This window comes from Podarcis raffonei, chromosome 13, assembly GCF_027172205.1.
Source record: "Podarcis raffonei isolate rPodRaf1 chromosome 13, rPodRaf1.pri, whole genome shotgun sequence".
Lineage (NCBI taxonomy): Eukaryota > Metazoa > Chordata > Lepidosauria > Squamata > Lacertidae > Podarcis > Podarcis raffonei.
In genome coordinates this window covers 52,572,703-52,600,572 of record NC_070614.1, presented here as the reverse complement: position 1 = coordinate 52,600,572, position 27,870 = coordinate 52,572,703, and the positions used below count along the sequence as shown (strand labels likewise).

At 50.9% G+C, this 27,870-nt stretch overlaps 2 protein-coding genes across 6 annotated transcripts in view; both read right to left on the bottom strand.

The window, feature by feature from the left end:
* Positions 1-27,870, bottom strand: part of GABARAP (GABA type A receptor-associated protein) — a 107,853-nt gene that overhangs the window by 10,854 nt on the left and 69,129 nt on the right. The window contains exon 1 of one of the 3 annotated variants that reach the window (XM_053362253.1): positions 26,027-26,037. The exons of the other annotated variants lie outside the window; for them this stretch is intronic. The gene's annotated coding sequence lies outside the window, so the exon portion shown is untranslated. Of the gene's footprint in view, positions 1-26,026; positions 26,038-27,870 lie in introns of those variants that run through there. 3 annotated transcript variants of the gene reach the window in all.
* Positions 475-26,592, bottom strand: CTDNEP1 (CTD nuclear envelope phosphatase 1). 3 transcript variants are annotated; one of them, XM_053362239.1, is made up of 8 exons: positions 26,195-26,589; positions 13,545-13,611; positions 13,281-13,399; positions 11,313-11,384; positions 6,515-6,631; positions 5,519-5,630; positions 1,854-1,938; positions 475-1,032 (listed from the first exon to the last, which is right to left on the bottom strand). In XM_053362239.1, the coding sequence occupies exons 1-8, from the start codon at positions 26,294-26,296 to the stop codon at positions 972-974; spliced, it is 735 nt and encodes a 244-aa protein (XP_053218214.1). In that variant the 5' UTR covers positions 26,297-26,589; the 3' UTR covers positions 475-971. The 3 variants fall into 3 exon arrangements, with proteins under 3 accessions (XP_053218214.1, XP_053218216.1, XP_053218215.1); XM_053362241.1 differs by lacking the exon at positions 1,854-1,938 and having other exon boundaries at positions 26,195-26,592; XM_053362240.1 differs by lacking the exon at positions 11,313-11,384 and having other exon boundaries at positions 26,195-26,592.

Sequence of the window (27,870 nt, the reverse complement as noted above, 5' to 3'; positions counted from 1 at the left end):
TATTTCCCTCACTGATCTATCTTACCAGCTCCCAACTATAAATAACAGTGAACCCTGCTCTACCCCGACGCAGACAACACTCCCCCTGTGAAACCCCCAGCAATGTACAGGTCTGAATATGGAAGGGAGGTGAATTAAGATCTCAAAACCAGCCAGCCACTCAACCATTGTGATCTTCTCCGCCCCCCCCCCATCAGCAATAAGAACTCCTGAAAATCATTTAGGGTTGTCGGGTTGTTGTTGTTTTTCCACCTCAGTTCAAGGCTATAATATCTCATCATTCGATCCCTCCCCGCCCCCCCCAAAAAAAGTCAAAAAGAAAATAAAACGAGGGGCAGGTTGGAAGGAGTGGCCTCCTCAACACAATTCCAATGGAGGAGAAAAAAGGGAGACAGACACTCCTACTTCCACAAAAAAAGGAGACAAGACTTTGAGATGGGGGGTGGAGAAATTAAGCCAGGCCTGTCAATCATCTAAAAAATAGATGGCCTTAGATGAAAGGGCTTCTCTCTTTATCAAGAGCGTAAGGGGAGGGAGAAGAAATGAAAACAAAGGAAAATAAAATCTTTGTACAGGGAGCTCGGTCTTTAAAATGAGAAAACGCAGCCTCGTCTCAAAGTGTCCGTCGCACTCCTCCGTGCGGCTGGCTTGTTTCACCCCCTTTCTTGTACATCTGCCCCCCCCCAAGCAGTTGGTGCCATCGTGCCAATGGCGCCAGCCCCGCTTGCTGCCCTGCAGAGTCCTGGCCAGTCCCCCGGCAGGCGGGCGGGCGGGGCGGTGGTCAGCGGCGCAGCTGGCCGGCGCAGGGAGAGGCGGGCGGGGCGCCGGCCGGCTCACTCCCAGCTCCTCCCCTCCTGGTTGGCTGAGTCCGGACACGTTCGCCAGAGTCCAAGCGACCAAGGCGGGGGGGTCACGATGGCGGGATAAGGCAGAGGTCGCGGGCCAAGCCCTGAAGAAAGGAGGAGCCACCGTCACCAAAGGCGATGCTGGTGCAGGTTTCGGCTCAGCACCGACCGCACGTCAGCTGTGAACCTGGAGGAGGAAGCCGGGGAGAGACAGAGTAAGAGCCACACAAGGCCTGCATCCTTGGCCAAGGCACAGTCTGGCCCCCTCCTTTGGTAATCCTCACAGAACTCTAGCCCAATGGTTGCCACTAATTTGACTCTGAATTGATTTTAGAATGAATTGATTTTAGAATGCTGTGTTACTTTTATTGTTGTTAGCCGCTCTGAGCCCGGCTTCGGCTGGGGAGGGTGGGATATAAATAACATATTCTTATTATTCTTATTCTTATTTATCTTCCACGGGATTCGGTCCCGCACGTCAACCAGTTCTAGGGCAATAAATATTGCACACACGCAAAGCAACAAGCAGACTCAGCCTGCACAAGAGGGGAGGAGACCGCATTTGGAACACCAAATTTGGGTCACCACCGCTCAAAAACGCCATTGTAGAATTGGAAACGGTCTGGAAAAATGCAATTGTGGAACTCCCTGCTACAGGAGGCAGCAATGGCCACTAGCTTGGATGGCTTTAAAAGAAGAGAAAGGCTACCGATGGCTGCTAGCCAGGATGACTATGTTCTCCCTTCACAGTCAGAGGCAGCAATGCTTTTGAATTCCAGTTACTGGAAACCGCAGGAAGGGAAAGGGCTCTTGCGCTCGGATCCTGCTCGCTGGTTTTCCCTTGGGGCATCTGGTTGGCCACTGAGAGAACAGGATGCTGGGCTAGAGCGGTCGTTGAACAGATCCAGCAGGCTGTTCTTATGAAACACACAGACGCAGGGCTCTTCTAGAACAACCCACAGAATCCCCGTTCCCTTTTCTCCTCCCAGCTCCACCCCAGAGCTTTACCTCAAGGCATCTAGCATGGGGAGCAAGTTGAGAAGTGCCGTGTCGCTGGGATCGCTGAACCAGGACTTGATAGGTATTGCGTTATCTGCCGGACGCACAGAGATGGAGAGACACACAAACACAACCGTCACTGCGCTTGAACCACACCCTAACCCCCTCTGACCAAACCTGTGCTTTGGGACGAAACACTTAAGATTGCTGGGGGGGTGTGGAGATATACAGAAGGGGCTCGTACGGCCGAAGAATCTTTTGCATGCACACACACACACAAATCCCAAAGTGGAGAGTTTTAGCCTTGCCTTATTCCCAATGCACAAGCGCTGCGGGGGACTGAACAGAGAACACTTACATCATATTCCTGCATCACAAGGGATCGAAAGAGATGACCCCTTAGGATACCTTATTTTTTAAAATTGTGAAAAAAATGTATGTATAGTTGCATCCGCAATTGCAGGTGTAATTTGTTTTAATGAATTTGGCTGCCCGGCAAAATGCTGGTTGCAAAAAGGAAGCTCCCGCTAACTGTACGTGCCCTGTTGTTGTTTAGTCGTTTAGTTGTGTCCGACTCTTCGTGACCCCCTGGACCAGAGCACGCCAGGCACTCCTGTCTTCCACTGCCTCCCGCAGTTTGGTCAGACTCATGCTGGTAGCTTCGAGAACACTGTCCCACCATCTCGTCCTCTGTCATCCCCTTCTCCTTGCGCCCTCCATCTTTCCCAACATCAGGGTCTTTTCCAGGGAGTCTTCTCTTCTCATGAGGTGGCCAAAGTCTTGAAGCCTCAGCTTCAGGATCCGTCCTTCCAGTGAGCACTCAGGGCTGATTTCCTTCAGAATGGAGAGGTTTGATCTTGCAGTCCATGGGACTCTCCAGAGTCTCCTCCAGCACCAGAATTCAAAAGCATCCATTCTTTGGCGATCAGCCTTCTTTATGGTCCAGCTCTCACTTCCATACATCACTACTGGGATAACCATGGCTTTAACTATACGGACCTTTGTTGGCAAGGTGATGTCTCTGTTTTTTAAGATGCTACGTGCCCTAAGGCGATGCAAATCCTTGTGAAGGAACTCGCTTTCATTAAAGGCCAGAGAAGACTGATTCTCTTGGACCACATCAGATTGGCTTGCCGGATCTGCTTGAGCGTAACAGACAACTCCGAAAAGCGGAAGCGGCAGGAAGACGAGAGAAGAACTCTTGCTGAATAGAAGCAGAGAACTAAGCAGGATGCTTCAATACCATCAAATGAAATAATTTTCTCAGCTGGTGAAAATGAAGAACAAATAGCCGATGCCCCAAGATGGACATGACGGAAGTTATGAATGGGCACTGGGAAAACCAAGACGGAGTGCAACACAATGGAAATACATAATGTTGCTACGCAGAGCGTCGGATATGGTGTTGGTCTGTGTGCGACAGCTGCCATCACTGCTGCTGGTTTGATCACTGAAGAAGACGAGAGACTTGCAGATGATCGCAATAAAGTCAAGAGCCCAAGAAAAGGATCAGGAATTTGATTATCTCTTGTCAGAGGGGTGAAATTGACTTCATCTTCTTTGATGGCTGCCAAAATAAAACTAATGTTATGCTGAAAGCGGACAATTCAGATCAGCCGCCCCCCAGAACAGAATTACCATTGTTTTCCGTGTATAAGACGATGGTTTTTTTATATTTAAAAATAATGTTAAAAATTGGGGGTCATCTTATACACGATAGTGCTGAGGGGTGACAGGCGATTGGTTGCAGCCACAAGCACGAAATTGTCAGTGGTGATTTTGGCGGGTCATTGGTGGCTGTGGCAAGGCCTGCTGCTGTGGCAATTGTGTGGGCGATTGGCAGTGAGCAGGCAGGCGATTGGTGGCTTTGGCAATTGTGAGCATCGGTCAGGTGGGTGAGTGATTTTCGGCAATCCCCCCCCAAAAAAAGCTCAACAACTCATGGTAATCCCCCCCCCATTTTCTTAATTTGGAGTCCCCCAAAATAGGGGTCGTCTTATACACGGAAAAATACGGTATTCTGTGAGAGGTGAGCCGGGTGGAAGACATCTCTGCCACTTCACTCAAAGAGAAAAAAACCAGCTGAAGTTATTGCTGATAATCTTGTGGATTCCATGAAGGAGGGCATTGAGATTGCAGGCCACTGGAGGCAATTCTACAATTGTTAACACTGGCTCGGAGAGTGGTACCATGCACTGGGTAGAGGTCAAGCGTGGTCGTAAGCTGATCTGGTTGGTTTGTGCCCTCCACGCCGGCAAGTTACCCCTGCGACACTTGATCGCAGCACTCGATGGAAGACCTTGTCTAACAAGCAAGTAAGACAGGTAACATTGGCAAGATGCTACAGACTGCTACAGAACTTGAAACTGATCCTCCATGCACCAAACTCTCCGTTGCAGAGCCTCTTACTTCACTGAGTGGCAATGTCGTAAAGGATCTGTCTACTGATCAAGCGCACAGGTATCGGATCACACAGCCCATAAGGGCATGGGTCCAGTGAGCCATTCAAGGTGGTTAACAGCAGCAAACGGGCTTTGTCGCATACAGGTTTCAAAACATGGCCTTAAAGGCAGAACCCTCAGCGATTTAAGACTGATGCATGCATTGTCTGCATGTACACCTGCTGATTCAACATCAGAGTAGAACACTTTTAGGTGGAAGGCCCACGCCACATTTTGTTTCAGCCGTGGTGAGTTAGGCTGCAAAAGAAGGTAGTGGATGCTGTTTGGCCAACCGTCCAGTGCTCAGCACGACATGCATTTAGCAAAATGATAATCCAGACGCTCTTGTGCTCAGATGACCATAAGGAAATGACAGCTGGCGTCCAAAAGATCGGTGACTTGAGGTGTGGAGACGACGACACACTGGGAGGAGATCTTTGTGTACATCCGAGGAAGACGCTTTTCAGCAACCCCAGCGCTTCATCCCTGTTGGAGCTGACAGACTGGTCCGACAGGCTATAGGAACCTCCTTTGACATGTAAACTTGCTACAGCGGAAGTAAGTTTGCTAGCAAGCCCATGCAAATTTCACAATGGCCTTGTCAAGCTCGGTCTATAGCGAAGCGCGTGAAACAAGTCACAGAGTCAGCAGGTAGGGTGTAACTCATGAGGAACGTGAGGCGTGTATCAGAGGCCAAGAAGTCTGCAGCTGATGTCCAGGGATGCAACTTCTTGTTTGCATTTCTTCTTAATCTCATTACTTCCTGATGTTGTTTCATGATTACAGGTACGCTTAGGAGGATGTGTTTCATGCAGAGAAACTAAAATGTTTACAGCATCACCTGACGTTTTCAGAAGGCAAAATTAAAAATCTCTGGTTTACCGAAAGCAGTTTGTGAGCTTTTTAATCGAACGTAGACTTACCAAGTACAAAAAGAATAGCAGATTTGAAGTCCTCACACCCGGAAACGTGTTTTTAAGATGCCTCGCTGAATATATCTGCAAGAATTCACCCCCTAAAATGGCATGCTCTCCTGTGGGAATGAGTGGCTCATTCCTTAAGTCCCCGGGGATGGGAGTGAGCAAGGAGGAAGCTACAGCCGGCCCACCACGAGACACCCTGGGCTCCAGAGAGTGGCCCCTCACCCAGCAAGCGGACCACTGGCCAAGGCACAGGACACCACCCCTCACCCACCACCAATTTTCAAAGGGGACGGCGGGTCTAGCCCCCTACCTGGATGGCTCCTGTAGGCTCCTGGCGAATTGTCCAGGATGACTATGCTGGACAGGTCGTTATGGACGACGGAAAGGTCTTTGATGTAACTGCCCAGCTCCAAAGTGCAGTGCTGGAAGGAGAGAAACAGTGGGGGGGGGGTATGTTTACACACAGGACAGAAATAACAATCCTCTCTTAAACTGGACAGGGCTGCAGCTCACTGGGGGCGGGTGGGAGACTTGTGGAAGTCAGCTGTTAAGTTTGCCACACCTGAACCCGTGTGATGGTTCAGCAGAAGATGCTGAGCCCCAGCCGAGTCTTCAGAGATTTCCTGCTTCTAGCGGAACGGCTTCTTCCAGAGTCCCACGGTTAAGGGGAAATCTCTTCTCCCACACTGTCTGAAGTGTTCGTTATTTCCAGGCGCAAGGCAAAGCTAAATGCCACTATGGACATTATACAGTTCTTCTGGTCTTTGAAGTGAGGATGCTTATGTACGGAGAGATCCGCTAACACTATCACCCTGCTAGCTGGCGCTGCTGTGTAAAACCCACAGTGTCCTCCCCTGACTCTGACAGATTCAGAGTCGGACCTTGACAGCAAAGCAGGAGAGCATCAGAATGATAGCTGTCAACGTTTCCCTTTTTTAAAGGGAAATTCCCTTATTCCGAATAGGATTCCTCACAAGGAAAGGGGAAAGTTGACAGCTATGATCAGGACAGGACTTACATAATGAAAGCAATGCCCCAGAGACTATTATGCCCGTCTCTGCATTCCTGAACCAATGGGAGGGTGAGCGACTCAGCCAGTCAAGTGCACGACCTTGCTGGCGTTGCTACGGTAACCCAAGCGCACCTGGCATCCTTCTCTCAGAACATCCAGGTGTGCCCCTCATTTGGCAGCAAGCAAGCCGAAGCGGGGAGCCTTCCCCCGAGCCACTGCTATATCACCAGGGTGGACCCTTCTTCTCCCAACTCCACAGGCCCAACGTACAGCCGTAAGGGGCAGAGGACTCACCTGTCTGTAGTATCTTCTCTTTAGGATGCTCCTATTATTGTCTAGCTTGTCGGCCACAGCAGAGCCATATATTTCCATGCTGGCCGTGAAGACCACCAGCTCATACCACTGGCTCACCTGAGTTGGTGGGAGGGGGAGAAGAAAAGGAAATGGAAAGTCAGAGGGGAGCTCCCTTTCTCCTTTCACAAAAAGCCCCTTTCACTCTCGTAGGCTCCTCGCAGGCAGACGAAAGCCCAAGATTTGGGCAACTCTAACCCGCACATAATCCAAGTTAGACTTTCAGGAAACGCCATCAAATCTCCCCAAATCTTCCATGCCCTCCCAATACAGATTACATTTAAGCATCACTTAAAACTTGTCGGTCTGAAAAGCAATTTATGAACGGATTGTGGCACGGTTATTACCCCAGCCCCTCCAAAGAATGACAGCCAGGCAGAGTGCAGCAAGCACGCATTATTAGTCCTGCAGAAGCACCCCCTTCCGTTCTCAACCCTTAACGGAAGAAGCTGCTTCCTGCTCATAGCTCCTATCAGCCTGCAACAAGAGCCTTGTGATGCTTTTGGGGGCTTTTCAGTGAACACCTCTTCCTCTTTCCCAGCTTCCTCCCCTCTGGCAGCTTCTCAGGTTCTGGCCAGCCCTCGCACTAGCAAGTCTAGAGCTAAGTAATGATGGCACAAGTCAAGCCTCCCTGGGGAGAGCATTACACAAGTGCGGAGCCACCACTAAAAAAGGCCCTGTTCTTGTGTCGCCACCCTCCGCAAGACCGGTGACACAGGAGCTCAGGTGCTAGTTGCAGTGTCTGGGTTGGTGCATGTGCTTTTATGTATTCCATGCACCCTTCCCTGGATTTGACGGAGATGTTGACTAGCCTTAGTAAACAAAGCAAACACGAGCTCCAGGTGCCTGCTTCAAATTTTCCGAGTTTCCGGGAAGAAGGGGGAAGAGAGAAAGTGATGAGGAAAGGGACTACTACCCTCAAGAAGCTGGGACGAATTGCTTTGAGCAGGATTAACGCGGAGCAAGGCCTTAAGCTGTGAATTTAAGGCTGTGTGGAGATAAACTTTCGAACCAAAGCATCTTTATAGAAGACTGTGGAATGTATAAGAGCTTTGTTATGACGCAGTCAAAAATGCCGGCGCCATTTTGGGAAGCTCTGTCGGAGGACTAAGTCCGGGAGGAGAAAGAGTGAAAGAGAGCTTTTCTATATCGTGGGAGAAACTCCTCAAAGAGGTCTTAAGAGCGACAGAGCTATAAATTTACGGTGGAAAAAGTGATCTTATCTCCGAAGGTGACGATTTATGGGAACCATCTGGAATTGAGGAATGACGACGGGAAATCCACACAGGAGTATTATTGGCGTTTATCGGCTTAAGGAGACCATCAGAAGAGACCATAAAGGACAAAGAGAAAATATATGAATAAGAAGTGATGTGGAAACAGCAAGAGAAGATTGGAAAGAACTGTAAATATGTGTTTGGACTGTTTGAACATCTATCCGGACTTATTTGGACTGATTTGGACATTAATGCAGTGGGTAAAAGCCTCAGCGCCTAGGGCTTGCCGATCGAAAGGTCGGCGGTTCGAATCCCCGCGGCGGGGTGCGCTCCCGTTGCTCGATCCCAGCGCCTGCCAACCTAGCAGTTCGAAAGCACCCCGGGTGCAAGTAGATAAATAGGGACCGCTTACCAGCGGGAAGGTAAACGGCGTTTCTGTGTGCGGCTCTGGCTCGCCAGAGCAGCGATGTCACGCTGGCCACGTGACCCGGAAGTGTCTCCGGACAGCGCTGGCCCCCGGCCTCTTGAGTGAGATGGGCGCACAACCCTAGAGTCTGTCAAGACTGGCCCGTACCGGCAGGGGTACCTTTACCTTTACCTTTTAAGGATTTAGATCAGAATCCTTCCTCGGATCTGGAAGTATGGGACCTCCCAACAAAATTTAAAAATTCGGCTCTGTAATTTGGAATTTATGTGATGTGGTTTGATTTGATGTGATTGGCTGGTTAATAAAATTTATTTTAAAAAAAAAAGAGCAGGATTAACGCGGATTAGGCTAAGCAGGTGCCGGCGATTAGAGGCAAGGCTGGCTGATCCAGTCGGGTCTGGGATCCGCTCTCCACCCTTGAACCAGGCAAGGCAAGGGTGGAGCAGGAGAGAATGGATTTAGCACACCACCTTCTCTCCCAGGCAGAGCTGGCTCTGGGAAGATGCCTCCCTGGGTGTGTGCATCACTCGAAAGGCCACCCAAGTTCAAGACATGTCCGGGTGATGCGCGTGGGCAACACACAACACAACGTCTTCCCAGTTGCCCTGGCCGCTACTCTCCCTCCCTGCCCCCATGTCACTACACCACCCTCCAAGTAAACTTGTCCCGAGCTAGAACCCCCCCATGTTTTGGACTACAACTCCCATCAGCCCCTGCCAACGGGCGCTGGCGGACAGGCATGGTGGAGGACAGAGTCCTTCAGCGTCGGCAGTGTGCTAGGATGCTCATACAGTGGTGCCTCGCAAGACGAAATTAATTTGTTCTGAGTTTCTTCGTCTTGCAATTTTTTCGTCTTGCGAAGTACGGTTTCCCAAAAACCTCAAAAAAGGCTACCACACCGCGCGCTATGAGTTGCTCTTGCGAAGCAACTCAAAAAACGAAAAACTCTTTCGTCTTGCAAGGTACCACTGTACCTGCTTGGCAGTTTCTCCACGGAGCTCAGAGAGGGGAGGATGGGCCTCCCAACATAGTCCAGCTCCAGGGAGTGAAGCTGAGAGGCTTGGACAGCCCACTCTGGACTGGAGGAGCACGCCCAGCGAATCAGTGGCAGTGCAGCGGTCACAGCTGTGGGTTCAAATCCGCCTTGGCAACGTGAAGCCCGCCGGGGTGAACTTGCAGGCCAGTTGCTATCGCTCAGCCTAACCTACTTTTTGCAGGGGTGTTGTGACGATAAAAAAATAGAGGGGCGGAGAATTGGCACGTCTTGGTCTCCTTGAAGGAAAGCTGGGATAGCAATGTTCTGCAGACACACAGCTTCTCCTTTACATCTGCAGGTGTGGGAGTGGATGTGCTGGACTGATGTCTTGCCTCAGTAATGGACTGGAGGAGAGCCAATAAACTGAAGCTCAAACCAGACTGAGGTACTATTAGTGGGCTGTTTCCTAGACTGGATGGATGGGAGGTGGCCTGTTCTTGAGGGGGGTTACACTCTCTCTGAAGGAGCAAGTATGCAGCTTGGGGGTCCTTCTAGATCAGGGGTAGGCAATCTAAGGCCCGGGGGCCGGATGCGGCCCAATTGCCTTCTTAATCTGGCCCACGGACGGTCCGGGAATCAGCGTGTTTTTACATGAGCAGAATGTGTGCTTTTATTTAAAATGCATCTCTGGATTATTTGTGGGGCATAGGAATTCGTTCATTTCCCCCCAAAAAAATATAGTCTAGCCCCCCACATGGTCTGAGGGACGGTGGACTGGCCCACGGCTGAAAAAGGTTGCTGACCCCTGTTCTAGAACCTTTGCTGTCACTTGATCCTCTGGTGGCACAGAATGCCTTCCATCCACAGCTGGTGGCCCTATCTGGACTGGGTTAGTCTAACTTCTGTTGTCTATGCTCTGGTATCATTTAGGTTAGATTACTGCAATGCGTTATACATAGGGTTGCCCCTGAAGACGGTCTGGAAACATCGGCTGGTGCAGAATTCAGCAGCCAGGTTGCTCACTGGGCCAAGGATGGTTTGCGTCTATGACGCCAATCCTGGCCCGACTGCAGTGGCTGCCAATTAGTTTCTGGGCCCAATTCAAAGTGCTGCTTTTGACCACCTCTCCCCATACGAACCAACAGATCATCCTCTGAGGCCCTTCTTCAAATGCCCCATCCACAAGAGGTCCAGAGGGTGGCAACACGAGAACGGGGCCTTTTCTGTGGTGGCTCCCCACTAGAGTAATGCTCTCCCCCAGGGAGGGTTGCCTGGCACCTTCATCACATATATTTAAGTCCCAGGCAAAAACGTTCCTCTACTGCCTGGCTATTGATTAATTAAACAATCTATGGCCTTTTAAACTGGGGGGGCGGGAGGTATTTTGTTGTCGTCATCATTGTATGCATTTTTGTGCGTTTATATTGAAGACCGCCCTGGGAGCTTCGGATGAAGGGTGGTTTAGAAATTTAATAAATAATAACAATAATGGCAATGTTATAACAGTGGTACCTCGGGTTAAGTACTTATTCGTTCCGGAGGTCCGTTCTTAACCTGAAACTGTTCTTAACCTGAAACACCACTTTAGCTAATGGGGCCTCCTGCTGCTGCCACACCGCTGGAGCACGATTTCTGTTCTCATCCTGAAGCAAAGTTCTTAACCTGAGGTACTATTTCTGGGTTAGCAGAGTCTGTAACCTGAAGTGTATGTAACCCGAAGTACCACTGTACATGTATGGACCTTATGCATGAACTGACTAGAGAATGAACTGATCCACTGGGTCTTCTGTTTTTTTCCATTGAACTTTATGAGACTTCCGTTGAAATCTACAATTTGATACTATGAATACTATGCCTTATTTATTCAAAAGTACAGGGGCGCGGGTGGCGCTGTGGGTTAAACCACAGAGCCTAGAACTTGCCAATCTGGGGGGGCGGGGCGGCGGTATTTTGTTGTCATCATTGTATGCATTTTTGTGCGTTTATATTGTAGACCGCCCTGGGATCTTCGGATGAAGGATGGTTTAGAAATTTAATAAATAATAACAATAATGGCAGTGTTATACTGTAATCAATAAAATAAAATAAATAAAAGATCTGTCTTTTGCACAAGCTTCTTACCACTTCTAGGAAAAAGTCCACGTGAGGCCTCTTGTGTACAAAAAAGCGGACTGGATGTTTGTCTATGACAACCTGGAAACAGAGGAAGGCCTTTTAGTCAAAGCCTGGCAAAGTAAATAAAGCCCAGAGCCTTCCTGGTGCTGTGGACTACAACAGCCTGAGGCTGGGGCTGATGGGAGTTGTAGTCCAACACCACCACGAAATCGGCAAGTTGGTGAAGAGAACTCACTGACAAGTACATTTCCGAGCACAATTCAAAGTGTTGGTGCTGACCTTGAAAGCCCTAAACGGCCTCAAAGGCCCAGTAGACCTGAAGGAGCGTCTCCACCCCCATCGTCCAGCCCGGACACTGAGGTCCAGCTCCGAGGGCCTTCTGGCGGTTCCCTCCCTGCGAGAAGCCAAGTTACAGGGAGCCAGGCAGAGGGCCTTCTTGGTGGTGGCGCCCTTCTTGTGGAACGCCCTCCCACCAGTTTTCAAAGAGAATAATAACTACCAGACTTTTAGACGACATCTGAAGGCAGCCCTGTTTAGGGAAGCTTTTAATGTTTGAGGCATTACTGTATTTTAATATTTTGTTGGAAGCCGCTCTGAGTGGCTGGGGAAGCCCAGCCAGATGGGCAGGGTATAAATAAATTATCATCATCATCATCATCATCATCATCATCATCATCATCGACTTAAGGCTCCATAGCTGCCTCTGATCCTCAAAAAATGAGGCCAAACTCAATCCCCAGTAGCTAGCGTGGGTTGCTGTGGGAACTTCAGGGCTGCACTTAAGCCAAGGCAGCTGCTTTCTGAAGCCAGGAAAACAGCCCTGGACACGTGAAGAATGCAGACTGGCTGGTGCAGAGATCCTCTGCGATGGCTGCGCCACCGCAAACTGGCTAAAGGTTGCAAACCCTCCCTGCTGCACCTTCGGAGGCCAAGAGGGCCGCCTCCTCCCTTGAGCCTACACACCTGCTGTCACTGGAGTGTGCAGGTCAGTAACCACAGAGTTCAAAGATGGAGATAACTCTTTGTTAGCTAAAAAGCAGGATCTCCACAGACTTGGCTGAGTGTCGGGCTCAGGCCTAATGAGCAAAACGGCTCGTTCCCAGGAGTCTTCCTCCATGAAAACCAGTGGCAGAGACTGAAAGTCCCCTCCTCTCCCCAGGGCTTTCCCCCAAGCAATCAGAGACAATATACCATATTTTTCCGTGTATTAGACGAGGTTTTTTGACTCAAAAATCATGTCGAAAAACAGGGGTTGTCCTATACACGGATAGTGGCGTTAGGGGGAAGCTGTGCCCCCCGCCAGCTGGTTTGCGGGTGCGCAACTCCTCCCCATGCCACTGCGGGAGGTGTGCGCTCTAGGGAGCAGTTTCCCGCAGCGGCGTGGAGGGGAAGCTGCGCCCGCCAGCCAGCTGGTTGGCAGCCCATGCTCTAGGGAGCTTCCCGACCACAGTGGCATGGGGGGAGCGGCTGCCCACTTTGCCAACCCCCTGCAACGGCCCTGCTGGGGTGATGGCATGCGCGCAATTCCCCCTTTAAAAAAGCTCTACAACTTTGGGCCATCTCCCCTCATTTTCCTTAAATTTATTCCCCATAAATGGGGGGGGGGGCGTCTTATACATGGGGGCGTCTTATACACTGAGAAATACGGTGTGTGCATTGTCAACCTCTCCTCCACCCTCTTCATGCCTCTTCTGGTTCTGGAAGACAAGGGTGGAGAGGAGCTGTGACTCTCCTCCTGTCTCCTGGGCTCCCACCCTCCTGCTTTTTTCTCTCCCAGCTCACTATGCCCTGTTACCCCTTCGGCTTCCCACACCTCCTCCTCCCAGCTTCCTCGCTCTTGACCGCTCATCGTCATCCCACACCCAATCCCCGGGCTCTGAGCCTTCCTCTCTGGGTCCATTCCTCTGCGTCCAACCAGCCCCTGCTATCTGCGCCCCCCGCGCCCAGCTCCTCCTGCACCCGAGAACGGCTCACCTTAAGGATGAAGTCGGGCGGAGTGCCAGGCCTCACGGTGGGCCGCAAGACTCCGTCGTGATGGGAGTGGATCAGCGTCTCGTCCAGGTCGAGCACAAGGATCTTCCTCTTCACCTGGTCTGGTGGAGGTGGGGAGAAGAGCGTCAAGACAAACAAACCAGTGCCCTACACACCTCCCTCCTTCCAGTGCTCTGGGGGAAGCCTGGGCCAGGGGGAGGGAACCAGGGAGACCCCCCCCCACCCTCCACGGGGCAATGTACTTACTGAGGCGCTCCCGTGAAACTTTGGAAAGGGGAAGAATGTCGTAGCGCACCGTCTGATACTGGATCACCTGCCGAACAGACACAGGAAAAGGAGGGGAGTTTATAAAGGGTGGCCCAGAGAGAAGAGCTGAAGGACCAGTGTTAGAAATTAGGCAGGTGCCAGGCGCGTTTTGCGACCAGCACTGGTCCAACTGCAGCCCCGTGGAGATCTCTGGACGCCAGGTTAGCGACAGACATTTCCATCCAGCTGGCCCCTCAAACTTTCTTAAGCAGGTGAGCTCATTTCTTGCATTTATCTCCCACCTTTTCTTCCGAAGAATACATGGTTCGCTCCGCTCATCAGTTAACCCCTACAACGACCCTGTGAGGTAGGTGAAGAGGCCGCGACTGACTCCAAGGTCACTCAGGACTGTGCGAGGATTCGAACCCGGAACTCCCAGGTCCTCGTCTGACACACGCACCACTGCAACCACCCTGACTTCCTAGAATCCTTCTGCTATGGGGCAGCTTTATAAATTAAGCGGGTAAATAAATATGGGGGGAGCAAAATGTCACATAGAGAAGCATCTGAAATATTTTCCTTGAAGTGTGAATTTCTTTTATTCAGGATTGGTGGACTGGATGTAAACCACTTTGAGATATATGTAAAGCGGTATAAAGGTAAAGGTAAAGGGACCCCTGACCATTAGGTCCAGTCGTGGCCGACTCTGGGGCTGCGGTGCTCATCTCGCTTTATTGGCCGAGGGAGTCGGCGTACAGCTTCCGGGTCATGTGGCCAGCATGACTAAGCCGCTTCTGGTGAACCAGAGCAGCGCACCGAAACGCCGTTTACCTTCCCGCCAGAGCGATACCTATTTATCTACTTGCACTTTGAGGTGCTTTCGAACTGCTAGGTTGGCAGGAGCAGGGTCCGAGCAACGGGAGCTCACCCCGTCGCGGGGATTCGAACCGCCAATCTTCTGATCGGCAAATCCTAGGCTCTGTGGTTTAACCCACAGCGCCACCCGTGTCCCTTGTAAAGCGGTATAGAAATGAAATTAATAATAATAATTTGCACTGCATGAACAAAATAGCGCCTAGACATTCTCTTGTGGCGACCATAGCTGAGGTTTAAGGTGCCCTTTGGTGATTAGCTTATATATCTGAATTTCTAACATTGCAGAAGGCAGGACACTCAGACCAGAAGAGCTGGATATCAAGAGAGGCTATCTGACCTTGCCTGCATCGCCTCCCTAACCAAGCCGCTTATTCGAGGTCCAGCTGAGAGAGGCAGTTGTCACTACTGATACTAACAGCCTCCAGGATACCTTTGTGACTGACGCCTTTGCAGGTTTAGGACTTTTTAAAAGGAGAACCCCGCAGCAACCAAGCTTGCACCTGGCATTTAGCTGTTTTGAAACTCAACCCTCTTCCTACTTCCAAGGAAACCGCTATGAACTGGGGCCTGGCCACTTGCTCATTTCTGCTGAATTCTACTAAGCAGGAATAGGGTGTCACTCCAAGCAATTTGGAAAGGAGAAGCTGTGTGAACTGTGCAGGGCAAGGCCTTATGGGGCAAGGAGCAGGCTGCGTGTTCGCCACACATTTGAGGAGCTCGCTGGACGTGACCAAAGGAGCCAGCCATGGCCTCCCTCAGGCTAGCCTACCTCTCAGGGTTGTTGCTGCAGGGATTAAATTGGGACGGGGAGAAAGAGAGCCATATACGCCACCTTGGAAGAGAGGGTATAAATGCAACAAGTGACAAAACAAAGTTACAGCCACCAGAGTATTCTGGACCAGCGGAAACATTATACAGAGAATCCCGCAAGCTAATAATAATAATAATAATTTTTATTTATACCCTGCCCTCCCCAGCCAGAGCTGGGCTCAGGGCGGCTAACACCAGTAAAATCACAGTAAAAATATAATGGGGGGGGGGACCAATTTAAAATACAGGTTAAAATGCAATTTAAAACGCAGCCTCATTTTAAAAGTAGCCCATAGATCAAAACCATAAGAGGAGGGAAACATAAGGGTCAGACCGAGTCCAAACCAAAGGCCAGGCAGAACAGCTCTGTCTTGCAGGCCCTGCGGAAAGATGTCAAGTCCCGCAGGGCCCTGGTCTCTTGGGACAGAGCGTTCCACCAAGTCGGGGCCAGTGCTGAAAAGGCCCTGGCCCTAGTTGAGACCAATCTAACCACCTTGCGACTTGGGACCTCCAAAGTGTTGTCATTTGTGGACCTCAAGGCCTCCGCGGGGCATACCAGGAGAGGCGGTCCCATAGTTCTCCAAGTTCTCAGGTATCCTCCCCGCACACCCTCAAATTCCCTCTCAAATCTCTTGCGAAAAGACCTTCCGTCCTTTGGATTTGTTTTTTTCAAAGGGCAAGAACAATAGAAGCTGCCTTGTACCAGTTTGACCTATTTGTCCACGGGGCCTAGTACCGCCTGCTCTGACTGGCAGAGGCAGACCGTTCCCGTCACCTTCCGGCAGAGATCCTTTTAGCAGAAGGCAGCCCCAGGGATAAAACCTATTGCATGCTAAGCAGTTGCCCTGCCACCGAGCCAGGGGCCCTCTCCTTAAACGGAGAGCAGTGAAGGGACTGAGCTCTGAACCTAAAGGCCGGCACTAAGAGAGTCACTTTTGCCCTGAGCAAATTCATTTAGGCAAGTCAAAATCCCCAGTCTCTGTCCCAGCCGGTGGGAGGAGAACCAACCGCCAAGGTGACCATTAAGGAAGGATTCTTGGCGCAAGGCGAGTGAAACCCTCTGGAGGCTCAAAACGCTCTGTCTGCATTCCAGGTATGCCGAAGTTCACCCGGTGGCGGTGCCTGGCACTCCAGCAGCACCGCCGGAGTCCATAGCTGTCAACATTTCCCTTTTTTATTTAACCTAAATCCCGCTACCTGTTCGAATTCCTGTATCAGCTCCAGTGCTTTTACTGCACTGGATTCTGGGTCTTGTAATCTCAATACTAAATCATCGGCAAAGGCTTTTAATTTATATTGTTTGGATCCTACTGTAATACCTTTAATTTGTTCATCTTTTCTAATCATACTTAGCAAGACCTCTAGGACTGAAATAAACAGCAGAGGGGGAAGTGGACACCCTTGCCTGGTTCCCTTCTCAATTCTAATTTCCTCCGATACCACATTCTTTACAATGATTTTAGCTTTTTGTTCTTGATAGATCGCTTTAATACCATTTGAAAAATCTTGACCAACTCCCATACTCTCAAAGTTATATGACATAAAACTCCAGGATACATTGTCAAAGGCTTTTTCAGCGTCAATAAACATTAATAATAATAATAATAATAAATTTTATTTATATCCCGCCCTCCCCAGCCGAAGCCGGGCTCAGGGCGGCTAACAACAATAAAACAATACAAAAATACAACACAAACAACACTCTAAAATCATTCATTATAAAATTAATTAATTAATTAATTAAATTAACATTGCTTTGCAGCTCTTTCTTGCTTCGAACTTTTCCAATATATCCACAACATTTCCCTTTTTTAAAAGGGAAATTCCCTTATTCCGAATAGGATTCCTCGCAAGAAAAGGGAAAAGTTGACAGCTATGCACCGGACCTGCCTCAGAGGCCAGGAAGGTAGCCAGATCGCTGTCTGACTGATCAAAAAACCACTTCGCAGCCAGAAGCTATCATCAAAGCGGTGTAAAGGGGGAAAGGGTTACACTCCAGAAGTCGTTTCTACCATTGTACAGTTAAAATGCCGCCATCTACCTTTGGGGAATCGTAGAACCTTTGTGTGGGAAGGGACCCTAAGGGTCATCTAGTCCAACCCGCTGCAATGCAGGAATCTCAACCCCACCTCCACAGTTACGAGGCAGGAACGCTTCTCAATGCCAGCTGCTGGAGACCACAGAGTGCAGAGAATGCTCTTATATGGGGATTCAAACCCCTGTCTCCCAGGCCACAGTTCAACACTCTTACCCATGGGTAGGCAAACTAAGCTCAGGGGCCCGATCCGTCCCAATCACCTCTCGTGCGTCCTCCGAGTCTCCTCTTTTCCAGGCTAAACGCACCCAACTCCTTCAACTGTCCCTCATCAGGACTGGTTTCCAGACACTTTATAACATGGGTAGGCAAACTAAGGCCCGGGGCCAGATCCGGCCAAATCACCTTCTCAATCCGGCCCACAGACGGTATGGAATCAGTGTGTTTTCACATGAGTAGAATGTGTCCTTTTCTTTAAAATGCATCTCTGGGTTATTTGTGGGGGCTGCCTGGTGTTTTCACATAAGTAGAATGTGTGCTGTTATTTAAAATGCACCTCTGGGTTATTTATGGGGCATAGGAATTCGTTCATTTTTTCTTCAAAATATAGTCCGGCCCCCCACAAGGTCTGAGGGACAGTGGACTGGCCCCCTGCTGAAAAAGTTTGCTGACCCCTGCTCTAACCCCTGCAACGCACTGCCTCTTACGAAAGGCCCCCTGCTGCAGAATTTCAACATTGAGAGTGCAGAACGCCTTTGGAGATTCACACGACGCCTCCTGGAGCATCTCTTGGGGAAAGGCCTCTAGGAAACGGAATGGGGAGGGCTCAGAGCCCATGCCAGGGAAGATGCCAAGCCCTCTCTAGTTGGGAGGGTCTCCGACAGCCCCAGAGGGCAGGTAAGGTCTCAGCTGCCCGCCAGAGCTGACCGCACTGGGCCAGAGAGGCCAATGGGGTGACTCTCCTCATCTCGTGCTTGTCCAGATCTATTTTTGCTTTCCACCTGCTGCTTTTCCTCAAAGGGCTCCTCTGCAAGGGCACATAGATGGCCGCAGGCCCAGGGGTCTGTCTCTCACTCTCTTCCGCCCCCCCCCCCCCGGCCCGGCCTGCCTCCTTACCCACCCACACTCGCTCACACGACAGCTGCCCCCTCAACTGCCCTTGGCAGGCACCTGCAAGTCCCATGCCTGCGGCCGACACCCTCCCGCCCCACGTGGTCCCCTCCCAAATTTAGCCAGGGCAGCCTCTTGCAGCTGGGAAGCCGGCCAGAGGCCAGGAGGCCCTTGTCCCAGAAGAAGGCACTGGAACAGGGGGCTGGAAGGAGAGAGAGAGTGGGGACTGGAGGCCCAGCAAGGAAACAGAGCAGCCTCGGGGTAGAGTGGGGGGGAATTAAGGAGTGTCGTGGCCCCCAAACCCTTATCGTGGGGGCAGCCCTGCCTTCTCTCTCTCTCTCTCTCTCTCCCCTAAACACACTTCGTGAGAGGCATCTGGGGCCATGGCAGCAGATACTACAGTTTAGCTCCGTGTTTCTCAAACTTGGGTCCTCGGCTGTCGCTGGACAATAATAATAATTAATAATAATAATAATAGTAGTAGTAATAATAGTAATAGTAATAATAATTTATTTATACCCCACCCATCTGGCTGGGCTTCCCCAGCCACTCTGGGCGGCTTCCAAAAAAATATTAAAATACTGTAATACGTCAAACAGTAAAAGCTTCCCTAAACAGGGCTGCCTTCATATGTCTTCTAAAAGTCTGGTAGTTGTTGTTCTCTTTGACATCTGGTGGGAGGGCGTTCCATAAGGAGGGCGCCACTACCGAGAAGACCCTCTGCCTGGTTCCCTGTAACTTGGCTTCTCGCAGTGAGGGAACCACCAGAAGGCCCTCAGAGCTGGACCTCAGTGTCTGGGCAGAACGATGGAAGTGGAGACACTCCTTCAGATATACTGGACTACAATTCCCATCACCCCTGGCCACTGGTCCTGCTAGCTAGGGGTGATGGGTGTTGTAGTCCAACAACAGCCGGGGACCCCCGTTTGAGAAACACTGCTAGCTAGCCCTTCCTATGCTTTGACCTGACACCCAGTGTGGCATAGTGGTTAAGAGTGCTAGACTTAGTACCTGGCTGGAAGACCAGGGTTCAAATCGCCAGGCAGCCATGAAACTCGCCGGGTGTGGCCTTGGGCCGGCCACCCACTCTCAGCCAGTGTTAAAATCTCACAATATATAAGCCGGGTGCCAAATGACATCTTAAGTTTAAGTTGCCGTCACTAAACAATGCTGTCCAGGGTTGCAAAGACTGTGGAGAGAATAATTGGGTGCACTCTTCCCAACTTGGATCAAATCTGTGCTTCCAGGTGCCATAAGAAAGCTGCAGAGATAGTGCAGGATAGTGCACTCCCTGGAAATGATCTCTTTCAGCTTCTGCCTTCTGGAAGAAGGTACAGGGTTATAAAGACTGGACTAGCCGCCTGAGAAACAGTTTCTATCCAATTGCGATTTTGGTTTTAAACGCAGTGTAAGGTAGTCTCTGTGGGAGTATATTGTATTTAATTATGGCGTATCAGAGTTTTTAGGGAGTCAACCAAGCTGCGATAGTTGGGATAGCAGGCTTGTTCGTTTTTGAATGTCTGATGTAGATGTTTTCAATTTCGTTGTTCTGTATGGGACAATGACAATAAAGATTATTGTAAAGGGACCCCTGACCATTAGGTCCAGTCGTGGCCGACTCTGGGGTTGCGGCGCTCATCTCGCTTTATTGGCGGAGGGAGCCGGCGTACAGCTTCCGGGTCATGTGGCCAGCAGGACTAAGCCGCTTGTGGCGAACCAGAGCAGCGCACGGAAACGCCGTTTCCCTTCCTGCTGGAAAGGTACCTATTTATCTACTTGCACTTTGACGTGCTTTCGAACTGCTAGGTTGGCAGGAGCAGGGACCGAGCAACAGGAGCTCATCCCGTCGCGGGGATTCAAACCGCTGACCTTCTGATCGGCAAGTCCTAGGCTCTGTGGTTTAACCCACAGCGCCACCCGCGTCCCTAAAAGATTATTGTATCGTAAATGACCCTCAGGGTCCGTTCAAATACTTTGATTCTATGATATCAACTACATTGCTTGACTGTAGCTTGCTCTTACAACAATTCACATGCCCCAGTATGCAAGGAGAAACACACGGTGAAATGGAAATAGTATTAACTATGGACTAAGGCAGAGGTTTTTAAACTGCGATTGCCAACCTGGTGCCCCAAAATCTCTGCATAGTGGCAACTGGACCTGTGCCGGGTGCAAAATTTGCCTGGCACCTGGCTGATTCCTAATGCTGCTCTCAGGCTATCCTACCTCACAGGGTTGTTGGGAGGATAAAGTGGGGGCGGGGGAAGATGTACGTACACCTCCTTGAGCTCCTTGGAGGGAAGGCGGGATATAAATGTCGTGAATAAAATCCTCTTCTCATACAGACAGAAAAGTTGGCAGAGAGGTGTAAGCAGAAGAAGTCAAGAATCCAGGCCTTGAAGCCCATGTAGGTTTGAGCGTGATCCAGGAAGAGGCCAATTTCTCGCCTCTGGGGGGCACCTCTGCCTTTCCCCTCTTATCAAGCAGATGGGGGAGAGAGGGGTTTATGAGGCACATGTGGACTTAAGGAGATCCAACCTCCCACTCCAGAGTAACCCCACTCCCCCTGGTTGCTCTCATAAAGGCGGACTGAGAAACCAAACCAGAGGCTTCACTTCCTCTCCAAGTTGCTGGGGCCTCAAAGTGCAGAACCTCACCATCACTTGGACAGAGCTTTGGAACTGGTTGTGAAAAGGAAGTTTCTGGGGTTTGGTGTTGACAAGTGGGTTGTTATCTTTTGAAAAGAAAGAAAGAAAGCCCGCATGCATGTAAGTTTTCTCTTACTAGAGGGAGGCTGAGGAACAAGGAGAAAAGAAGCCGACGGCTTTTGCACTCCCCGTGTCACACATTGTTTGGGTTTGTGCTCTGGGTGGGATGGAAAAGGATGCCCTTGGCTGCCTGACTCAGAAAGACAGACAGACACCTGGCCTGGCATCATTTCCGAGCACAACTCAAAGTGTTGCTGCTGACCTTTAAAGCCCTAAACGGCCTCAAAGGCCCAGTATACCTGAAGGAGCGTCTCCACCCCCATCGTTCTGCCCGGACACTGAGGTCCAGCGCCGAGGGCCTTCTGGCGGTTCCCTCATTGCGAGAAGCAAAGCTACAGGGAACCAGGCAGAGGGCCTTCTCGGTGGTGGCGCCCGCCCTGTGGAACGCCCTCCCTTCAGATGTGAAGGAAATAAGCAGCTATCCTATCTTTAAAAGACATCTGAAAGCAGCCCTGTTCAGGGAAGTTTTTAATATTTAATGCTGTACTGTTTTTAACATTTGACTGGAAGCCGCCCAGAGTGGCTGGGGAAACTCAGCCAGATGGGCGGGGTATAAATAAATAAATAAATAAATAAATAAATAAATAAATAAATAAAATTATTTGCTAGCCATTTCTTTGGGTTACCAGATGAGCCTGACAATTCCTCAAGAACCCGGCACAACGCGCCGTTCAGCTCCCAGCTTCACCCGCCACAAATTTCACCCTGGACCTCAACATTCAAGTGCTAATTCTGCCGTGGCACCTGGAGAAGCCCCCTTCTGCCCAGGGCCCTCCTTGCTCGGGCTCCTAGAAGCTCAGCGCTGGAGTCTAGGAAAAGGAAACATCCGAAGTGCGGGTATTAAAATTAACAGCAAAAGCACTGCCTTGTCTATTGTATGATGGTTGAGGCTGTCACCAAGCCACTCGCATTATTTCTCCTGATGTGACTGTTCCCTGCCCTCTCTCCTCAGAAGTCTGCCTCTGAAGACGATGCGGAAACTTCAGCTGGTGTAGAATTCGGCAGCCAGGTTGCTCACCGCAGCAAGAAGGTTTGAGCGTGTCACACTACGCTGGCTGCCAATTAGTTTCTGGGCCCACTCCAAAGTGCTGGTTTTGACCTATAAAGCCTTAAACAGGTCAGGACCGTAATACCTCAAGGACCACCTGTCCCCATATGAACCAACCCAGACCCTGTGATCATCATCTGAGGCCCTTCTTCATGTGCCTCCTCCACAAGGGATCCACAGGGCAGCCGCAAGAGAAGGGGCCTTTTTTGCAGTGGCTCCCCATTTGTGGAATGCCCTCTCAAGGAAGGCTCACCTGGCACCTTCATTACATATCTTTAGGCAACAAGCAAGACTGTTTCTCTGTAACCAGGGCTTTGGCTGATTCTATGGTCTTTTAAATATGTTCAGGCCATGGGAGGGATGATTGGTTTGATTTTGTTCTTGTTTTTATTACGTATTTTCTGCTCTCATTTTGCTTGCTTATGTTGTGAACCGCCCTGGGATCTTGGCATGAAGGGTGGTATACAAATTTAATGAGTAAAATAAATAAAATAAAACTCTGAGCTGCCTTGGAAAAATCCAACATCCCCCTTTCCTTGTCCCCTAGAAGGGGAACAGACACTGCCAATCACAACCTTTCTGTTAGGAAGAACGCCCCCAGCCTCACTCAGGACTAGGCTCCCTCCACCCTTGGCAATCCGCTGCACTCCAGATACCCTGAACTACCACTCCAGGACTAGGTTGGGGAAGGTTGGTCAACAACACCAGTCAGCATGGGGGGAAAGCAGCTACTCTCAGGGGAGCAACCAGATGGATCGGGTGCATTTGGGTGTCTGGAGGTGGTTGGGGTGTGTGGATGGTGGTCAACTAATTGAGGTTGAACCCCAACAAGACAGAAGTACTGTTTCTGGGGGACAGGGGGGTTCACTGGTCCCGAATGAAGTAACTGTGCTCCAAAAGGACCAGGTGCGCAGCCTGGGAGTCATTTTGGACTCACTGCTGTCCATGGGGGCACAGGTCGATTCTGTGTCCAGGGCCGGGACAGAGCAGCTTGACAAAGCTTAATAGATCCTCATGCCAGGGGTAAAGCAGAGAGCAGGCAGCCTAAATGGGCTTCAGACCCTTCAGTTGCTCTCAACTCCCCACAGTCTAAATAGGAATCAGAGGGAAGCAAGGTACTGTTTCATTGGGCGACTTCTCCCAAAGCACCCTGCCGTTGCTAAACCCAAGGAGGAGATCTAGCCTGATCCAGCAGTAGCTGTGCCTGGAAGGAAAGACAGCAAGTGGGAGTCACACAGGTACACACACACACACACACACACACACACGGCACTCGCTTCCTTATATTTCTGCCAACAGCAAACTTTTGGAACACACACGCGCGCCACAGTGAGGGCACGGCATCCCTGGTGCCCCACAGCTATCTTGAACGGCAAGTATTTTAAGCACTCCTAGAATCCTCCCCGGCAGCTGTCCCAGGACCAGAAGGGAGACCAAAGGGCTTCAAGGTAGCTCCTCCGCCTCGTGACATCCCAACCCATTTTCCCCAAAAAACCGGTAATCCAAAACCAACATCCGTAGAAACCAGCCACACGGATATAAAATTATCAGTGTGCCACCTGGTGATAAACTCCCTGCCATATGCTAGCAGCACCTAGACAGAGCTGCTCCACACACACACACACACACACACACACACCTACCCTCCACATATTTCACACCTTCAAGTGTCAAAGAAACAGGGTTCACAAACCAGTCTAGTTTGGGCTTGAAACTCCCAGGTGCAAACATGGCAACCTGCTTAACTGTGAGTGTGGTGAAAGCTTCTCCCCACGAACTCATGCTCCCGTTGCAACTGTCCCAGCATTCACCCAGTCAAGCTTTATTTCAATTTTACACACAAGTAACCAAGATGGAGTGATCTATAGGAGAACCGTGCCCTAGAATCCCACGTCTAAAGCCAGCCCAATACTTGAACTGCACCGGCAGTCCTCGCATGGTAGGGGCACAAGGAAGGAAACAGAGGCCCTCTAGAAACTTAGGAGAAGGAAAACTGTACCTTGCATAATTAGGTACAGGTTGTCCCTCTCTCACACAAACGCACACACAGCAACAACAATGGCTATAGCTAAAGGAGCAGTCAAGCTTCTAACCAAACACTGGAATCTCCAGGATCTCAAGCTTCACACTTCCTGTCTCCATGAAAACCGAAGCACCCTGGTTTCCTCTTCCTCAAATCCCTTCTAATCTCTGTTAATAGAACCAATGGACCCCGATCTTGTTCCCACCCTCCAAAATCATCTGAAACAAACAGAAATAATGGAAATCCAAGGATGGGGGGGGAAAAGGCAGATTGTGACACCTCAGGCTGGAAATCGCAAAGAAAATTGTTTTGTAGTTCCTACTGCTTCTAGTTTCCTTTTCCTCCAGTCCCAGTTCACGTATGGGGCAGGAGTGTACTGAACTGGGGTGTAAAACAGAAACTGCAAACGGGTGCCCTCCAGACAGTGAGGATTACAACTCCCACCACCCCTAGCCAGCTTGGCCAAACGACAGGGAAGATGAGGTTTGCAGCCTTTGACCATCTAAAGATGTTGAGGGAGAAAATGGCAATCCCTGCAGATTGATTCCTAAGGATAGCTGAAAAAAGCACCCAAAGTTTGATGAAGCTGTGAGCTGAAGGAACAGGAAACTGCACGGCACCATTACGCGTTGTAGGTGCATTAACCAGTCAAAACAAGTTTTGCATACGTACAGTTTGTAAAGGAATTTAAGGCTCAACTGACAGGCCTGACGTTTTGTTTCAAGTGAGCTCTCAGAAATACCCTTCCTCTAGGGCCAAATGGGTTCATGGGGAAGAGTTACCCCCCCTTGTTTTGGTACCCCATTGTTTTCCTATAAACTACTTCTGCTATGACCTAAGGAAGCCTTTTCCAACACTGTATGCTCCAACTGTTTTGGACTGTAACTCTCCTGCAGCTGGTGGGAGTGATATTCCAAAACCAAGTTGGGAAAGGCAGGCTTTCAAGAAGCCACTTCAGAAGTGTTAAGTTACTACACTTTTAAACTTGGTGACACGTTCACTCGCTGCTATTCGCTATCTCCACTATCTGGGCGTGTGTGTTTTTAGGGTACTTCTCGTTTTCTTTAAAGCTGAAACGGCACTTGCAAAACTTTTAGTAAAACATCCCCTGCAGGGTCAATGGTGAGAAACTGTAACCACTGGCTGAGAAACCATGGGCCAAATTTGAAAAGGCACTTAAACTGTTGGCAAAGTTTGAAACTGGTGCATTTCCTCGCTAGCTCAATTTTAACAGCATCTGAACTGTTTGCCACAACATCAACCAGACACCAATCACTTTCCAGCAAGGGGAAACACCTGAGCCAAAGCTTTGGTACAAACCCCAGGCCAGGACTCTCAGCTCTACACTTGGACCTCACTCACACAAGCCAGTAAAACCCATACCCAGTAAAAAGGTGTGAAGTTGTTACAACCTTCCACCCTGGCCAAACCTTTGGCCATGGAACTGGGCAGGTACACACAAGGCAAAGTATGCACAAATATCTTTGTCTATGCACGCACACCCCTCTAAACAACTCTTTAAAGGAAAAAGGGAGCATGTATGTAACAGCTATGTAGCTCGCAGGTAGAGCATCTGCTTTGCACGCAAAAGGTTCCAGATTCAACCCCCAAAAGCATCTCCAGGTAGAAAGACACCCTGGAGAGTTGCTGCCGGTCAGCACAAATAGCGAGCGAGGAGGACCAATGGTCCTGGCAACAAGGCAGCTTCCTAGGCTCTTACGTTGGGCTGGCGGAGGGTCACCCTGGTCGGGAGGGCAGAGAGGTGCAAAGCGAGGACGATTCCCAGCTCGAGGCGACCCCCGGCGTTGAAGGGGCGGCGGCGGCGGCGGAAGCCAGCGCCTGACTTGGAAAAGGGAGCGCTCGCTCTCTGCACGTCCTCAGAGGCACTCTCGCCCTTGGAGCGCGGGAATGCAGGGGCTTTTTCCAACCCGGAAGCGACCCCCACCCACCCACCCCGGGGGTCGGGGAGGCGCTACTCACGGTACGGGCCTGCCGCCGCAGCAGGTACAGCAGGAAGCCCCAGAGCTTGGCGGCGAAGGCGAGGAAGGCCCGGAGGCCCAGCAGGCACTGCGAGCGCATCATCCCGCCGGCGGGGCCCGCCGCGCCCCCGGCCCGGCCCAGCTCCGCCAGCTTCCAGCGGGGAAGGGAGGCCGGGCGGAAGGAAGGAAGGGAAGGAGCCGGGGAGGGGGGAAGGGGAAAGCGAGGCGGGCGAGGGGCCGCCGCCCTCCGCCTCAGCCCGTGCCCGCGGGCGCCGCCATCTTAGCTCCCCGCTGACGGTCGCTACCGGCTTTAGGGGGGAAGCGCTCCCCCCCTCCCCCGCCGCCGACCGTAGTCCTCTTCTTCGGTCCGCTTCCGGGGCAACCGACCCAGCGCCACAGACTGCTTCCGGGGGGGCGCGCGGCCGCGTCCAATCAGAAGCCGAGGGAGACGCGGACACGGCGCCGAGGAGCGCACTGCGCCTGCGTCGAAGCGCTGGAGGGGACGGTTAAGTAGCGGGAGTTGGAGCGTGTGGCGCTGAGGGAAGAGGCATGCGCGAGGAGACAGCCGCGCATGCGGACAAGGTTGGGGGTCCGGGAGGGCGGCGTTGCGCACGCGCGAAACGAAACACACAGAAACCCAGCCAGATAAAGGGGGGGGGAACAGGAGGGTGAAGTGAGCAGGCGCGCACTGATTAGAGAGTCTTCGGGTCTGAGCATGCGCTGAACGACCGGGAGGGGCGAACACAACAGGGAGGAAACTGCGCATGCGTGAGGAAGCCGCACACTGGCTTGCTACTAGATGTATAGCTATAGACCTACACGCAGAGGGTTGCTTCCGGGCTCAACATGCATTTTTTAAAAAAACGTAAGAATAAAAATAAGTTAAGTATTGCCCTAGCTCAACATCAAAAAAACGAAGATCATGGCCACTGGGCCCATCACCTCCTGGTGATGAAGGGGAAGGGGAAGGGGTGATGAAGAAGAAGGGGAAGAAATGGAGGCAGTGACAGATTTTGCTTTCTTGGGCTCCATGATCACTGCAGATGGTGACAGCAGCCACGAAATTAAAAGACACCTGCTTCTTGGGAGAAGGGCAATGACAGCATCTTAAAAAGCAGAGACATCACCTTGCCACCAAGGGTCCGTATAGTTAAAGCTCTGGTTTTCCCAGTAGTGATGTATGGAAGTGAGAGCTGGACCATAAAGAAGGATGATGGCCGAAGAATGGATGCTTTTGAATTCTGGTGCTGGAGGAGACTCTTGAGAGTCCCATGGACTGCAAGAAGATCAAACCTCTCCATTCTGAAGGAATTCAGCCCTGAGTGCTCACTGGAAGGACAGATCCTGAAGCTGAGGCTCCAAGTCTTTGGCCACCGCATGAGAAGAGAAGACTCCCTGGAAAAGACCCTGATGTTGGGAAAGATGGAGGGCAGAAGGAGAAGGGGACGACGGAGGACGAGATGGTGGGACAGTGTTCTCGAAGCTACCAGCATGAGTTTGACCAAACTGCGGGAGGCAGTGGAAGACAGGAGGGCCTGGCGTGCTCTGGTCAAGGGGGTCACGTAGAGGCGGAGACGATTAAACGACTAAACAACAACAAGTATTGCCCAGCTGGGAAGGTCGCTCATAGAAAAGAAGCAGGAAAGCCGGGTTTTTTGCACAACTATGCTTGGGTAC

Coding starts and splice junctions, on each gene's coding strand:
- CTDNEP1 (XM_053362239.1), bottom strand. CDS start 26,296: ATGATGCGCTCGCAGTGCCTGCTGGGCCTCCGGGCCTTCCTCGCCTTC. Junction 13,612..26,194: donor TGCGGCGGCAGGCCCGTACC/GTGAGTAGCGCC, acceptor TCTGTTCGGCAG/GTGATCCAGTATCAGACGGT. Junction 5,631..6,514: donor AGAGAAGATACTACAGACAG/GTGAGTCCTCTG, acceptor CTCTCCTTCCAG/CACTGCACTTTGGAGCTGGG.